The following is an 18061-nucleotide window of genomic DNA, read 5'->3' as shown; positions in this document are numbered from 1 at the left end:
AGCGTAATTTGTCACTGGATTTTCACCAAAGACCAAGTCTGATTATATACACTATATGTAAAAACTGAGGAGGAACAGTGACAGCATAAAAAGTTATAAACAAAGCTGCTAAGCCTTTGGGTCACACACATAACATGCATGAAATCTGACAGACACCTCAACTATAGTGGTACTCAGTAAGACCTCCTGGCAGGCATGGCACATAGTAAAAGGCAGTAAATATGAACCAAGTAACAATAGTTAGGTTACAATGAACCCAATCATATTTTATTACAAATTACAGACCTCAAGTAACATGAAGTTTCCACTCGTCTTTTAGAGATGTTCACATCAAACCATCATGACCCCAAAATGCTGAAACAGGAGTTATTTGCCATTCCCCCCTATAACTAGCTGCTCTAGAGATAAACTCCCCCTCAACTAGATTTACGGTCATATAAGTACAAATAAATTACTTTAAGAAACAACTACGGAAACATGCAAACTAAATGCAAGTTCCTAATCTGTTGTAACACTAAGTAAACAAGAAATAATTTCAGCCACTTATGACTACGTATACCACAAAAGCATTTAGAAAAAGTTGCTGTGCAAAATCACTCTACGATCAAAATTACTTTTGAAGCACATACGAACAAACAAATATTCACAATTTACATTTCAACTCAAACCCATCATACCTGGATTTAAGACAAAACTCATTTATTGCTCTGACTCCAGTGATGAAGTTATTCTGTGTGTATTTTGGTCCATACTCTCTTTTTTTAAGGACTGCTTTCACTTAAAAAAAGAAATAGATAAGCAAGTTAACTCACTCATGGAGACTATAACAGAAACTTCAAAAGCTAACTCAATCTAGTGTCATATCGTGATACCTCTAAGTGGAGATCTGAAAAACAATGCTTTTCAGGGAGATAGAAAACTTACAGTGAAGAGAAAGGAATGTTCTTCATTGTGGAAATGAGCAAGAGTGGAATGATTTACCTCCAAAAATGCTACTTGCGAAGTTGTAGTTCAGAGCTCTCAAACATCCCGCACACTTAACTGCCACTGTCAGCTACTTCTCCAACTTTGATGTCAGAGATGGTGTTTGGCTACTACAATAGCATTCAAATACGGCAATTCGGAAATCTCTCTCTAGCAACTGAAATGGCAACATAGAGCTCCATTTCTTTTTTCCCAATACTTAACCAATTCCACCTTAAGCAACTTCCACCAAAACTTATTGAGCTTTGCAGACCATACAGAGAACTGAGACAGACTGTATACATCTTATTTCTCAACTGTTACTTTCAAAATTAGCACACTTAATATTGGGCATTTATAACAATGAAAAATATACATTCTTTATTTATAACGATTTGTATGTCTAGAAGATGTACTCTTACCACATCATATTTTCATGCACAAGGAAAAGAATACCACGCGTATTCAGAAAAAGGATAAATGGAATTTTAAATTTATGCCGTTATTTCCTGTTTGTCTATATGTCCATAACTTCATCTTATTTTCAAATATAAGTCACTATACACTCACTTCTATTAAAAACGTTATGCTTATTGGAAGAAGAGGTACAACTGCTGAAGGATCTAACATTAGGTTAGGTTCAGGTTAGACATTAGGAAAAATTTCTTCACGTAAAGGGTTATTAGGCATTGGAACGGGCTACGCAGGGAGGTGGTGGAGTCATCATCCCTGGAGGTTTTTAAGAAAAGACTGGATGTGGTGCTTAGTGCCATGGTCTAGTTGACACAGTGGTGTTAGGTCAAAGGTTGGACTCGATGATCCCAGAGGTCTCTTCCAACCTAGTCGACTCTGTGATTAAAGAACACAACTGAAAACAAAAAGCTCAAATTCTGCAGGTGAGAAGACTTATGAACACACATGAACTTCTGCATATCACAGGATTGATATGATTTCTATAGCTAGTCCAGAACTTCTCCTTAAGTCACAGGATACTTACAGAAAGACACTGCATTTAAAGACTTTGAGAAAAATTTTGCCAGGGTTCTATATTTTATTTCTGAGTTTTGAAAGCTTAAAGGCAAAATACATTGCTTGACACTGAACAATGCACTAACACTACAGATATCAATATTTACCATAATCATCTGATTTCTTTCATCCAGTTTGAACTTAAAACAATTTTTTAAGTGCTTGAGTAATCACATTCATCCCACAATGCTCCTGAGCGAAGGTGACAAAAAAAAATTAGCGATTTCCTAAAAACAGTCCACCATTTACTAAGGTTAGAACAGGACAAACATCCTTAAAGAAGAAGAATGCTTCCTATCTTTTCTTATTTAAAACAGATATATATCCAAAGTGTATTAACCTTAGTAAAAAGTATCTTGTGGATTTATCAAACACGTACTAATCCATCTTTCAGAAACATGGATAAATTTCACTAAAAGAAAATACTATAACCAATTGTTACATCTCAACAACCCTAACCCTAGTTCAAATAACTGTGTAAAACTGGCAATAAATGTGGAGGGAAAAAAAAAATCAACTTGGTATTTCTAAGAGAAGGATGAAGCCCAATAAAAGATGATGTAAATAAAACACTTTAAATAGCACAACTTTTTAAGATTAGTGATCCTTTAAAAATGTTACTGTCTTAGTAATACTTGGATCAACAAGTTTCTAAGTCACAGCAGGATCTGAAGAAAAGAATTCCACTTTCTAGACGCTACTAAAATCTTCAACATAAACATTCTTGCTTGCATGTCTATGATCTACAGAGGCAAAACTCTCTTCTCACTGAAAGATATATCTATTTTTACAATTATTTCAGTCTATCTAATTTCTCCTATCTACCTTGTATGGTCCTCCTGCATGCACACACTAAGTGACAACAGACCCAAAGAACTTAACAAAAAGGAAGTAGACAAAAGTGTACAGAAAATACACAGAGAGACACTGATCTCACCTTGTTACTGACAAGTATTATGATTTGATGTTTCTTTAAATTTGGGGAAAGACAGGAAGGAATTTTGATAGTTTATAGCCTGCTGAGTCACTTTCACTCCAGAGATTTTTTTTGGTTTTGACAGAGTTGAAAGTGCAATGGCAATTTCTATTTTGATAAAGTTTTTTCCATACATAGAAGGCTAGGAGTGATCAAAAGCACAGAAGGTTTTAATAGCATAATTCTCACAATAACATAATAGAAACTACCAGAATGAACACAGAGTGAAATCATGTGGGGTTCCCACGAGACAATGGTGGGAACGAGGTACTGAACGAGCTATGTCCAGGCATGTCCAGGGGGTGGTAATGAACTGACCAATCATAATACAGAACAAGGGCCTTGGCTATGAGACCAACAAGATATGTAGGGAAGTTGAAAAATAAGAAAGAATGCTGCACCTGCAAGATATAACTTTTTAGCATAAGCCAATCAGAACTAATATAGAGGCGTGTGAACAAAGCATACTAACCAATCATAATAGAAATGACATGTACACAGAGTGTGTACAAAAATAGAATAGTATAAATGTACGCTCAATGGAATAGTATAAATGTACCCTCAGATACGTAAATAAACGAGATCTGCTTAACGATCATATTGGTCTGCGTGCGGTGTCTCCGTGCCCTCTCGCGAACACTGATAAGTGGCGCCCGGGACAGGGACTCTTTGGCCCGGAGACTGCGGAGAAGCAGCGGACAGCGGACCGAAAGGGGGATGAGAGGAAGCCAGCTGTAGAGTGCTGCCCCGGCACTGGGTTTTCGCACCGGCAGGAACGGATGCGGTAAGCCCGAGTTTTGCTAGCAAAGGAAAACCTGGGTAGGGCTTCCCAGGCAGCTGGGGGAGGAATGGGGTCTACCCTGACCAAGACAGAAGTGGCAGTGGTGAAACTCCTCCAACATATACTCTCTGAGAGAGGAATTAAATATGATGAAGCTGCGTTAAAGCAGTTACTGTTTTGGGCAAAAGACAAAGGACATTTTACAACCTTTAATGATGTCTTTGAAGTGCCTTTATGGGAAAAGATTGGTGACTCTCTCTGGAATGCGGTGTCAAGTGGTGATAAGGAAGCCTTTAAATTGTCTGCTACATGGAAGCTGGTTACTGAAGCGTTAAAGGGAATAAAAGCAGAGAGAGAAGTCACACATTCAGCTTTTATGGCTTTAGGACCGCAGATGTCTACTACCCCCTCACTGTCTGCGGGACCAACACCTCCCACGGCCCCGGTGGCTGTACCGGTGGCAGCTCCTTTATCGCCGTCGGTACGGACGGCTCTGAAGAAAGCTGAGGAGCGGGGAGTGAGAAAAATAGATACAGATCCATCAGGACTGACAGTGCGCCCTAAAACACGAACTCGATTTGGACTAATTGATTCAGACGCTGAACAGGAGATTTGGCTGAAACCCCCTCCGAAACCCCCTCCTCTCATTGATCTCTCTATGGATGAGGCTGAGCAGGAGGACAAGAAGGAGGGTAAAACTGTTTCATATCCACCTTTACCGGATTTGCTGTTTCCTGAGTCTGTTGAACAAAGTTTACATTCCGGCGCTAAACAACCACTGTTAAAGTCTCCAGTTACAGAGTCAGCAGTACCAGGACTTAAAGGACCGTTACCATCACGAAATGGACACGAAATTGACGTTACAGAGCTTGGTAGACGACTGGAAGAATTAAAGACGGAATTGCAGCAGCACCATTCAGCCAACGCCTCGGGACACGTGACTATGTCTCCCCAAAACCCCCCTCTGTGTTCGGGACAAGTATTAGGGCCACCTCAACCTCCTTTACAATTCCCTACTCCGCCTTTAGATCAGGGCTGGGGGAGAGGTCTGCGTCCATCTGGTAATGTGGGAGGTGAGGGAGAGAATCAGTGTCCGCCCACGTATACGGGGGAAGGGGCGGGGGAGGAGTAAAATGGAAAGGGATCATTCGAGATGTGTTATTAGAAGGAGTTATAATTCCACAAGCATATCCGGTGATTGCGGGTGCAGGTCCTGAGGGAAGAAATATTTGACAACTGTTAGATTGGAAAATTGTAAAAGAAGCATTACACTATACTTAGCGAAAGACAACACAGTTTAGGACTGCAGAAAAGTTGTTGCAGGGATGGCAAATCGTAATGCCACCTTAACTGAACTAATAGATGCTTGCGGGAAAATAGGAACCACTACATTTCAGATGGAGCATTTAACAAAAACTTTTGCGGCGGCAGTTAAGGTAGTTCATCGTTGTTATACATGCGAACAGGAAGGTCACTTTAAGAAAAACTGCCTTAAGAAGTCGAAGCTGAGTGGGAGAGATAACTCTGTTTTGATGTGTCATTGCTGTGGGAAGCTAGGGCATTTTGTGAAGCTGTGCAGGTCTCAGTATAATGCTCAAGGTCAGCTGATAACAACCAGCTGCAGAGTACAGGGAAACTGGAGAAAGAACGCGGGGGGGGGAAACGTGTGCTGACACAAATGAATCTTCCCAACCAGTTCCAGGCCTAAGCAGTTAACTCGCAGCCCGAACCGCAGGGAGCGCAGGACTGGTGTTTCCACGCAGGGTTAACCTGCGCGGCTGCCAAGCCTTGGACCTGTGGCAAACAGGGATAATGCTAATGCTGACTGTCAAAAGATCAGTGAAGCTTTACCTGGAAAAACAGATTTGAATGCTATGATAAAGGCATGTGCAAAAGTGGGTACTGTGGAACATAAGGCTCAAGTTATGGCTGCGGTCGTACTTGGGGCTTACGTCGTCACAATTGCAGCCTCTATTCCAATTATTAGCAGGGGACACAACTTTAACAGCACCACGACACACTACTTCAGAGATACAGCAACTGATTACAGAAATAGAAAGCAGGCTACATTCCAAATTTGTACATCGTATTGATTTGAATTAGGAAATACAAATTATCACTTTGTTTGATAGGCAAATTCTGTATGCAATAATTGGTCAATGGAATTCAGAATGATCAGATTCGTTACAGAGCTATTGGCACAGATTATTCATCAAAGGACGGATGCGATGTCGGGAGCTTGTGGCCAGAGATCCCTGCATCACTAACTGTTCCTATTGCAGCTCAATATTTTGAGTGGTGTATGGCTAATAGCTTTGCTTTACAAACAGCTATGGAGAATTTCTCGGGACAGGTTGTTGAGTGCGGAACTTCCAGTTGCCACTGGAGTGTGGTATACAGACACTTCCATGGATGGAATTACCATTTTTACAGATGGATCTGGGAAAACAGGCAAGGCGGGCCTTGTCTGGTATTCTGACGGCAAGTGGGAATCTATGGTAGTACAAAAAAAAAGGGTTCACCTCAGGTGGTAGAATTACGAGCTGTATTAGAAGTATTTCAGAATTTTCCCATTCCCTTTAATTTGGTTACTGATTCAGCATATGTAGCTGGCATTGTAAAACAATTGGATAGATCTGTTATAGACAATACATGTAATCAGTGTGTTTTTGAATTGCTGCGAGCTCTGTGGCAAGAAATTCAAATCTGAACTGCATTGTTTTATGTTTTACATGTAAGAAATCATACTAATTTGCCTGGGTTTATTGCAGAAGGCAATGCTCGACCGGACTAGACATTACTGGACTAGACTCAGATGTTATCTATTTACCTATCAAGAAGGAATATCTACAGTAGTTAACAAATCAGTCAACTATTTTTCAAATAGCCTTACAGGACTTTACTGGACAATTGTTAACACATTTACCAAAAGATAAAAAGCTACAGTTTATTTGCAAACAGGATTGGGAAGAAAAACCTATCAGATCAGAGATACCTGTGACTGGACTAACTGTTTTTACTGATGCAGGAAAGCGATCACATTCAGCAGTTATTACCTGACAAGAGGATGGACAATGGAAACATTACAAATTCTCAGGACAAACTGAGGACTCATTGCAGACACTTGAACTTTTTGCAATATACCAGGTCTTTGTAAAATGGAAGGACTTACCTGTAAATATTGTAACTGACTCTCTTTATGCAGCAGGCATTGTAAATCGAATTGAAAGAGCTTTTATACGACCAGTGAAGAATATGCGACTTTACACCATTTTGCTACAGTTGCATCAGGCAATAAACCTCAGAGAGGTACCTTATTTTGTTACTCACATTCGTAGTCATCAATTTGATCAAGGTTTGAGCATTGGTAATAATAAAGCAGACACACTTGTGCACACTTGTGTGCAAATATCACCAAATTTATTTGAACAAGTGCGCCTATCCCATCAATTCTTTCATCAATCAGCGAAAATGTTAGCGAAACAATTTCACCTCACCATGGCACAAGCACGTGAATTAGTTAATGCTTGTCCTAGTTGTCAGAAAATTGGCATGGGAATTGGAATAGGGGTAAATCCTTGAGGATTGAGCGCGTTGCAACTGTGGCAAATGGACGTTACTCACATTGCAGAATCTGGAAGACTCAAATATGTTCATGTATCTGTTGATATGTTTTCACATGTAATATGGGCAACACCACAAACTGGGGAAACAGGTCGTCATGTCAAACGACATTTACTTGCTTGCTTTGCAAGTCTTGGGATTCCACAACAACTTAAGACTGATAATGGACCAGCATATTGTTCACAGATTTTTCGTCAATTTTGTCAGCTATGGGGTATTACACACGTCACTGGGATTCCTCATTCGCCTACAGGTCAGGCGATTGTGGAACGTGCTCATAGTGCATTAAAACAGCTTCTGCAAAAACAAAAAGGGGGAGAGGCGACTGAACCTTCTGAGAGACTTGCAAAAGCTGTTTATGTACTTAACCATTTAACTTTAGCAGGAGATAAGGAGCGACCCCCAATTGTAATACATTGGGAGGCAGTTCGACAGAGAGTAGCAGAAGACAGCAGGGCAATCAGGGATGCAGCAGAAAATAATTGGCTCAACAAAATCCTGCAAGAATTAGGTGGATTGTCTCTAAAAGGATAGTTAGCCGCATTGTTAGAGGGAATAGTTTATGTAGTTGTGATTATAGTTATCATAGGGATCTTCGTGGGTTGTGTTAAGACAATCATTGAGAAGAGTATATGGAAATAGTGAGATAATAAATCTAACTACTTCCAAAGGGGGAAATTGATACCGGATGGTTTAACAACGGTTTAGCAAGAGTAGGCCTCAGAGTAGGCTCTAAAAGGCCTGCTCTGTGTTACCTTTATACAGAATCAGCTTTCCTGTCAGTAATTTTCCTTTCAGCTAGAATAATAGAGAATAACAGTATGTTCTGAAGCAAACTGCATGTTTTGTAGATAGAGTCTGCTTATGGGAATGTTTATAATAGGCATTATCCTACTTGTGTTACCCTGTTTGTTTGCATGTTTGCAGAGAACTGTACAACGAATGGTCAATACAGCCTTTTTGGCACAACAACAGAGAGCAGGATTTATGGGTAACCAAGGCTGGGATTCTCTGACCGGGCTTTGCGAGACACAGGGAACCGGGTTTGAGTAAGAAACAAAGACAAAAAGGACGAGACAGGACATAGCTCGTTCAAAAACAAAAAGGGGGATTTGTGGGGTTCCCACGAGACAATGGTGGGAACGAGGTACTGAACGAGCTATGTCCAGGCATGTCCAGGGGGTGGTAATGGGGTGGTAATGAACTGACCAATCATAATACAGAACAAGGGCCTTGGCTATGAGACCAACAAGATACGTAGGGAAGTTGAAAAATAAGAAAGAATGCTGCACCTGCAAGATATAACTTTTTAGCATAAGCCAATCAGAACTAATATAGAGGCGTGTGAACAAAGCATACTAACCAATCATAATAGAAATGACATGTACACAGAGTGTGTACAAAAATAGAATAGTATAAATGTACGCTCAATGGAATAGTATAAATGTACCCTCAGATACGTAAATAAACGAGATCTGCTTAACGATCATATTGGTCTGCGTGCGGTGTCTCCGTGCCCTCTCGCGAACACTGATAAAATCAAGTCATGATAAATTAAAAACACACAAGAAAGTTATGCTCTTATTTTATCCACTTATGTTTTTAAACAACGTAAATGAAGACAAAAGCATGTACTTACTACAGGCACAAATGGGAACATTACAGGACTCAGATTAGGCAGTTCATGTGGTCAAAACGTATTTAGAAGCGACACATTAGATTAACTCAGCAGTAAGAAGAAACAAAGGAAGACTAAGAACAAGGAACAGGGGAAGATCAAGTATTCAGCTTAGCCACATTAAGTCTGAGATGGTGAATGGACTTGTCTAAAAACATGCAAGGAGGACAGACTGTGATAACAGATGAGAAAACAAATTTATTTTCCCGATAAACTCATCAGCTTAAACGAAACAACTAAAAACACACACAGAAGAGTAACTAGAAGGAATACTGCTGTATTCGATTTTTCAGGAGTCATTTTCAAACAACTGGGTACTAAACAAAGCTGACATACAAGTGTGTTTTTAAATATTATTCACTTAACTTGTTACACAATTGAAGAAGAACCACAGTTTCCTTACACTTATCTTTTTTGACTACTAGCAGACAGCAGTAAAGTTTCAATACAGGAAGTATTTCTTTACCTTTTACTTGGATTGGCTCTTTAAGGAAAGACTGCTTTTGACCTGCATTGGTCATATCTTTTCCTGCAAAATAAAAATAAAACTCACTGTAAATACGGAAGTACCTACTTTTTTTTTAGTAAAGAGTTTGGTTGACATAACAAAATAAGAATATATCTTAATATTGCTTTCCACCCTGACAATTAAAAAAACATTTTTGCCAGATCTCCAACATTTAAAATTCTCAAAATAAAAGACAGAAATAGTAAAAAAAAAAAAAAAAAAAAAGACATTTAATATAGCATTGATCAATAAACTCCTAGCAGCTTGCAGAAAAGCACCAACTTGCAACACACTTCAGAAAGTATCCTGAATTTTTAAAAAATATTTCAGTGTACTTACAGTTTGGGGTAAGTTTTATGAAAAATTTTAGATTAGTAAATATAATGAATTCTACACAGTTTATGGCTGCTGATCACCTGAGTCTCATAGAGCTTTCCAGCTGTAATTCAGTTTTAAGGGACTGAAGCTTTTTCACTTACAAAAAGCTAGCTCCTTAAAATACAGGATATTTAAACTAAAATCCACAACTCCTCTATCACAAGCTGGCGCTAGAATGAAAACAAAGTATTTTATCTGGTTTTGAAGTTTGAGGATATGACTCAATAAAAAGCCAATAAAATATAATTTACAGTACTATTCAGTGAATCTTAACATTTGGAAAATAATAAATTCCAGTAATTTCAGTGAGATTTCTACTTAGAAATCAGAAGTACTATTTGAAAATACAAACAAATATTGCATCTGTATCTCATACATCTTGACATAGCTTTCAGAACTAAAACCTTATGATTTAACACGTTGAACCAACATACCCACTCTTTTGTGCCCTAAAACCCTCTAATATTGGAGGTTTGCCACTCATCCATAGTCATTAACAAAATTAAAGCTGACCTTATTGAAAGTGATACATAAAAAAAATTTGAAGATTTTTCAAACAGGTTTGTGTTAATTAATGAGATACTCCTAGCTTAACACACTATCCAAATTACTCAAAGGTCAGATATTCTTGAAGCTTGGACTACATAACTATCTTTCCATCAGGCAATTAGTTATTACCCTAACAGCAACTGAGGACTAAGACTAGTAACAGTCCAAGTTTACTTCCTTGGAAAAATAACACTTATAAATTTATGAAACTGATCTTATTACACAACAAATAAGGCTGGACCATAAATAACTAGCATTCCTAAAACAGCCGTCCCTATCAGTTATTGTTTGACTTGAAAACAAAAGCAAAAAACCCTTTGCTGTTCCTTTCCTTTCTTTTCTTACCTGGTTTAAAACACCAGGCAGCCAATCTATCAATATCCATGATAAAAAAACTCCAGCTAAGATTGCTTAGCTAAAACTGAGTAGTACCTTCTTTTCAGACACTGCGTGCGACTATTTATGTCATTAAAAGAAATATCACAAACACTATTTAACAAAAGATTGGGTCATAAGATTTCAGAGGGAGGAAAAAAAGGCACAAAAAATATCAAGATTTATAGCTATGCACAGATATCTATGTACATCAAGTACCCTTTTAAAGTTTACTACCTAGGCTTAGAGACTGGACAAAATCACAGTGCATCGGTGAGAAAAAAAAAATATGGAATACTTCAATTCACAATTACTGTTTTTCAGACAAGCAGAGGTTGATATGATAGAACTTTCAAGATTAATACATTAATATTTTCAATATCACATTAAAAGGAAGAGCATTTCCCAAGTTTACCCATAAAAGAATGCAGGTCCAAAAGAGATCCATTATTTGCTAAATATTTAAGTTACTGGAAAAGTATGACAATCTTTACAAGTAGTATATTACCTTTTCAGAATTCTATCAAAATATCATGTTTTTATAAATAAATAGTAGTAATGTGTCCATAATGCATAAGAACATTCTATCCCATAGGCCCCAGAAAACGCCCCCTATATGAAAGGGTGCATGGAACAATATGCAGTCCAAAATAAACTTAAAAGCGATTGTTCATCTGTGCACAATATCTCTAGGCTTCAGTTTCATACACACTTGCATACGTCAGCCCCCACTCTCAAGAGCAGGTAAGTCTCATGGTGCCCATGTGGTGCAGTTCCACTCAAGATTTACTATGACTTAAGGCTGCACTGCCACAAAGGGCGGCACCTCTCCTCCAGCCATTTTAGAGGCAATGGGCAGGATCAGCTTACTGGTCCTCTACTCTACTCTACCTATACTCTAGCTCTGCAAAACAAGAAAGCAATTCATTTTTCACAAAACAGACCCAAATATCACTAATGCCAGCACAAGAGAGGGAATAATCAGACAGGGGTGGGAAAAGGTGGGAACACCTCTTCTGATGACAGTAAACCATTATATAAACTTAAGGCAATGATGAAACCAATAGTGCTAGATTATTTTCCTATGTCTGACTTTTTAACACCAGTAACTGCACATTAAGAACCCAGAAGATACCAACAACTACACCTGGCTCTACAGTCTTTCACTGTATTCTGGCAGGCATTCTTCTGCAAGAATCTCACCCTCTAGCAACCATCTTCAGCTCAAGACTTTCCAAGAAAAACAAATAGTCTTAAGTATTATACTCTTCTAAAACCAATCACAGACTTGAGAAACAACATCTAATTGTTACACTTGGAACAACACTCAAGATTCACTTTTGTACTCCCAAACATTAGAAAAGTAGTACTCTTAGCTGGCTATAGTTACTTGCTTTTAAAGACTGGTGCAAGCCTCAGGAATTTACAAGTTACTAAAGAAAGAACGAATACCTGCTAACCTGACAATGAAGAGAAGGAAATTTTCTTAATAGACCGCTTAGTTTTAGACAAAAGCACACAGAAAGAGAGCTTTCATTTTAAAAAGCATTTGTTATCTCTTAAGCACTGCAGTCTTCCAAACGTGTTTGTGCACTCCTGCATTTAATACACAGAAAAAACAGAGGATGCTACGATGAAGCAAGGACAAGACAGTTCTCAATTTCACAAGCACCTAACAGGCACAAGATGGACAATCAAACTGAACAGCAAGGAGAGATAGGTCATGTCCATTATATCAAGTGTTTAACGTGAGTGCTGCAGTTCCGACAACCGTCGTATTAGAAAGCTCTAGCAGATGAAATAGCTCAACCTTCTTTACCAGTCTTCTATAGCTTGATCTGGAGAAGTCACAGTGCTCAGTATTCACACTCATTCAATCTTTACCACTAGTTCATTTCACACAACAAACCTGAAATACTACAATAAGAATTCAAGTAAGCAAGCAAAGTGGTGAAAGTGACACATTCCATTCTTATCCCTTAAGTTACCTAATCCCTTCTGACATTCTCATTTTATCATCACCACTTTAAATGTGATTACTCTTGAACTTAAATTCTTTAAGTACTGGAATGACAAAGAAATAAATTTCAGCATTCCTCCCTGCTTACGCATTTGAAATTTATATATAGACGCCCACAACCAACAAATACTAAGAATTCTGTAACATCACACAATTGAAAAAAAACGTTATCAATTGTTAAATACATAAAGTTTTGACATTTATATAAATACTCTTTATTTTGGCTTAGTACTACCTGTTCCAACTTTATGCAGGGTTTCTTCAGCAGTTGATCCATTTGTATCTTCTGATCCAAGATCTTTTTTCTGACCATTTGAGGTATAAACTCTCACTTGACTCACCAACTGCACAGGCAGACGATTGCCCTGTAGAATATAAGAGAGACTCCCACTTTTCAATGAAGCTTGCCATCCTAACAGGGGGAGAAAAAAAAAAAAAAAGACGTTTCAGGTAATCATTTGGGAAGGAAGTAGAAGGGAAAGTGGTCCAGCTATACCACATAAGCTAGGGAAAGTTAGCTTTTAGGTACTGATCTGTGCTTATCTTACCCATGCTTAGGAATTACAAAGCGGGAGTGCCCAGCATGCTTTCACTGCCTCCCTTCAAACATCCACTTTTTAACTTCATTCTAACGTTAGGGTTTTTTCCCCCTAAAATCCAGTGTGCACTTTTTCCAAAGACCTCTAGATGATCTTAAAGGGGTGAAAAAAAAAACATAGCCAGTGTTGCCATTTCATTTCACTCCATGTACACTCTGTACAAACCATAGCTTACCAATTAAGAAAAACTGAACTGTGTGCATTACACATTAAGAGAAACTTTTTACAGAAATTACGGTGAAAAGCACATGACATTGTATATAACATTTTATACAGAAGAATCTTAAATTTTACAACATTTACAATAGACAAATTGCAAGATAAATATGTAAAAAACCTACTGAGAAATCACCCAGGACAGGCAATCTTCAATTTCAAAAGACTAGCCAAAAGTAGAGTTCCATGCAGTACAGGCCAACCTGTATTACCAACCAGTTTCTTTTAGGCAGCTCAAACACTTCTGTAGAGAGGGTATATAACTCCTCCAACCAGAAATGCAACAGGCAAACCAGCTGCCTTAGAAAGCACTCATTAAAAGAATAAATAAATTTTTTAAAAAAATAAATTAAACAGCGCTGGTAAATCAAGCCATACAAAGTATGACTAACCATATATGAATGCACCTCTCAACAAAGCAGTAATATTTTATAAAACTGTTTATTCCGTAAAAGTCTCAACAGCTTTCCTTTTATTTTAGTCCTCTACAGTACTGAAGCATCTGCACGGGTGTATGCACCGATCTGAACCTTACAGAAGAACAATTTCACCAAAAAAAAGATAAGCTCTTACTATTAGTTGTTACTAACGTGACAAAAGCCCAGAAAAATCAACTCAATACAGGCCAGTGAACTTATTGATTACGACTCATAGAAGACTACAATAAATATATGGCACAGGATGAGCACTGTTGTTTCCTAAGCTTTAGTGATAATGCAGCAGTTGAAAAAGGGAAACTTAATCAGCATGTTTAGAGGTTATTTTCCCTACTAATCTATACACACACACAAAAAAAAAACACTAAAGAAAAAGGTATTTGCTGCAATTCAACCATAAGTGATTACATGAAGAGGGACAAAACTGGTCAGAATTAAAATTTCACGGGATCTGTGGCCTAAAGGAAAAGCCAGGGCTCACTCCTCAGACCAACACAAATCCTGGACGACCGCTCTTGTTTTTATACAATTACTGCACACTTCAGCCCCAACACGGGCACGACGTATCACTTTTACGTAAGACGGGGGCTGCCAGGGCCGGGGGCCTACAAAGGCCGTGTGACAGTCCCCGCGGTGGGGTGTCAGGCGGACACGCCTCGCCTGCCGGAGCAGCGATGACTTGAACATTTTCCTTCTCGTTCAAGTCGATACCGGACGGCAGCCTGCGCTCTCCGGCGGCTCCCGGCCCCGAGGTGCCTCACAGCCGGGGCAGTGTCACTGCCACCACAGGAACCCCCTCCCGCCCCTGCCGCCGCCCGAGGCCGGCTGGCAGCAGCCACCTGCCAGCGGTGGCACTCGCTTTTCCCTACGCGAGTACGCAGCTTGATTACAGCTTCCTACGCGACTCGAGCGGGGAGGGCGGGGGTCCGGGCCCTGAGGGACTCACCGTGGCAGGCGCGGGGCAGCGGCGCCGCCTGGCACCGCAGGTACAGGCGGTAAAGGCCGCGGCAGCCCCGCCGCTGGGCGGCCAGGGCCGGCATCATGGCGGCGACAGCAGGCGGAGCCCGGCCGCTGGCGTGCGGCGGGGAGCGGCAGAGCGGCGATTCGCATCGGAGAAGCCCGGCGCGGCTGCGGCGCGGCCCCCACTGGCCCCGGGCGGCAGCGGTAGCCGGGAGGCTGGGGGTGGACGGCGCCGTGGCACCCGGATGTGCAGAGGGACCTGGGGGCCGCCGGCCGGGCGCGACGCCCAGCGGCCGCCGCTGACTCACCTGCCCCTCCCGCCGCGCCTGCGCGGAGTGGGCGTAGCGGCCCCTCACGAGCTCACCGCGCCTCATCGCCTCAACTCGGCTCCGCGCCCGCGGCGGGAGGGGCGCTCCCGGGGAGGGGCCGCGTCTGAGCCCGGGAGGGACGGGGCGGCCCCGCGCCGCGCTGGCTCTTAAAACCGGCTGGGCCCGAACTACCCCCCGGCGCGCCTGCAGGGAGGCCGCGTCCGAAGTGCGCGTGGGGAGCGCCTCCTGCTCGGGAACTGCTCCTTTACTGCTCGTAGTAAAGAGATAATGTGTACGTGTGTGTAACATATGTATGCACCCTAACTTTGTTAGCACAGGTAGAAACACGTAACAGTATGTTTTTATAGTTAACAACATTAAAACATGGGTGCTAAAGCTTTAGGCAGGATTTTTATGTGAAAATGCTCTTCCCTACCCCTAGGTCTTCCCTAAACCATGCTTGCCAGGTCAGTGCTGACAGAACAAAATCTAATAAAAAAAAACTATTCCTTCCTCCAGAGATAAGAGTGCCCCGCAGACGATCCTGCAGTCAGAGGATTGTGGTGTCCACTTGTACCCATCCCAGCCCTGCTGGGACACCTCATTTTGCTCTTACCTACAGGCTGGCTCAGGACCATGCATGTTAGTCCCACTGACAGCAGATTATACCTTTTTTTAAAAAAAACAAAAAACAAAAAACAACAGCATTTGCACAATTTTAAGTTTTTCCAGGATAGTTTTGATGTTAGTTTACATGACTCTGACAAAACGTCTCTGGCTTCCTTGTCTTCATTTGCACGCTGTGAGGGACACGGGAGCTCCCCAGAAGTTAGTTTGGCAGGGAATTTGGATAATTACTGTACCTGATAATCCACAAAGCATTTGATCACCGAGGAGAATTATTACAGTGCCTGTCTTTGACATACCCAATTAGATTTTGAACAAGGTTTGCTGGCACATAACTTCTTTACCAGCCAGCTAGTGATTAGCATTGCCAATATAAGTTTTCCTAGAAGGCCAATGGAAGCAGATTGAAGTAAAATAGTTGCATAAAATAATTAACACCCATCTTCCCAGTAGTCCAATCACAGGCATACCAGATGAATCAGGAGTGCTGCAACAGATGCTGTATCATTAAGTACCAGATGTACAGCAATGGAGTTAAATACTAAATTCACTGCAAGTTGTAAAGTAGCAAAGGTGGAGTCGATTCACCAATTTTAGTTGGGGTCTATCATGCAGCTAATGGATGTTGTAGTGGCTGCTTGTTATTTTGGCAAGAGCCTAACAGTACAAAAAGAAGAAATATGAGGTTAACAGGTTCCCTTTCTTTTCCCTGCATAAAGGTGTTTGAAAGAATATAGAAATTCTTGAAACATTCATAATTCCTGAAGAGTCTCTGCTATACAGATATATATATATATCTGTATATATATATGATCAGAGGGCTGGAGCAACTCTCCTATGAAGACAGGCTGAGAGAGTTGGGGCTGTTCAGCCTGGAGAAGAGAAGGCTCCAGGGAGACCTCATAGCAGCCTTCCAATACCTGAAGGGGCCTACAGGAAAGCGGGAGAGGGGCTTTTTACAAGGGCAAGTAGTGACAGGACGAACGGGAATGATTTTAAACTGAAAGAGGGTAGATTTAGATCAGATATCAGGAAGAAATTCTTTCCTGTGAGGGTGATGAGACACTGGAACAGGTTGCCCAGAGAAGCTGTGGATGCCACCTCCCTGGCAGTGTTCAAGGCCAGGCTGGATGGGGCTTTGAGCAAACTGGTCTAGTGGAAGGTGTCCCTGCCTGTGGCAGGGGGGTTGGAACTAGATGATCTTTAAGGTCCCCTCCAACCGAAACCATTCTATGATTCTATGATACTCTAGAAGAGCTGCTAACTGTTGCATTACTTCTAAAAATATTTTTCTTTAGGTTTATCATTTCCTATCCAAAACCAAATGGAATTACTAAACTATTTCATATTCTTTTATCTAGTTGAATAACTGAATTTGCCTTGTCTGGTTTTGTTGTGGTAAATATGAAACAGGAAGGAATACAATAAAGCTGGAATTACCATAGACAAATTAATAGATACTACTAGTGTGGCAGTCAACCAGGATTTACATGATCAAGGGCTCTGCATGAACCCTTCTATTGATAAATACTGAAACCTGAGGAAGGAGACCAAGAACAAGCAAAAAAGCATCAATAACAGCCTATTCAGTAGGGGATAGCCAAGTACATCAAGCAATTGATAATGAATTACCATGCCTCATGGCCCATAGCTGCAGCATCCTTAGACAAAAATCTCAAATCCTTATTTACAAGCATCACAACCATTAGTTATCAATCCCTAGCAATGAATGGAAAAACACCCTAAATGATAGGGAACTGTTTATGTATTTCAGCACATCCGAACTATGTTAGACAAGTTTTTGCCTTTGGCAAAGACTACTATATATATATAGCCACAGTGAACAGGTTAGGTCTTGTTTCTCATTGAGTGGCAACATTTTCATTCAATACAGTTGGAATTGCATCCTAAAGTTTAATTTTGAATAATGATTATTCAATAGCTATTTAAGCCTGTATTTCATGAAATCAAGCCAGTTTAAAGAAAAAAAAAATAAAATCTCATTTACATTCAAGCTGCTGAACTCTGACCTG

The 18061-nt window shown here is 40.5% G+C and overlaps 1 protein-coding gene across 3 annotated transcripts in view; it reads right to left on the bottom strand.

Annotated features, from left to right (window-relative positions):
• Positions 1-15383, bottom strand: part of SLC30A9 (solute carrier family 30 member 9) — a 42444-nt gene extending 27061 nt beyond the window's left edge. For 2 of the 3 annotated variants that reach the window (XM_068403169.1, XM_068403170.1), the window contains exons 1-4: positions 15080-15270; positions 13117-13293; positions 9518-9580; positions 678-777 (exon numbers count right to left, since the gene is read on the bottom strand). In XM_068403169.1, the coding sequence (XP_068259270.1) occupies positions 678-777; positions 9518-9580; positions 13117-13293; positions 15080-15176 (437 nt within the window). In that variant the 5' untranslated portion in view covers positions 15177-15270. Of the gene's footprint in view, positions 1-677; positions 778-9517; positions 9581-13116; positions 13294-15079 lie in introns of all 3 variants that reach the window. The other variant, XM_068403172.1, reaches the window with a different exon arrangement.
• Positions 15384-18061: the final 2678 nt, after the last annotated feature.

Source organism: Nyctibius grandis, chromosome 6, assembly GCF_013368605.1.
Source record: "Nyctibius grandis isolate bNycGra1 chromosome 6, bNycGra1.pri, whole genome shotgun sequence".
NCBI classification, from domain to species: Eukaryota; Metazoa; Chordata; class Aves; order Nyctibiiformes; family Nyctibiidae; genus Nyctibius; species Nyctibius grandis.
Note: the sequence above shows the minus strand (reverse complement) of the source record. Positions and strands in the feature narration are given on the sequence as shown.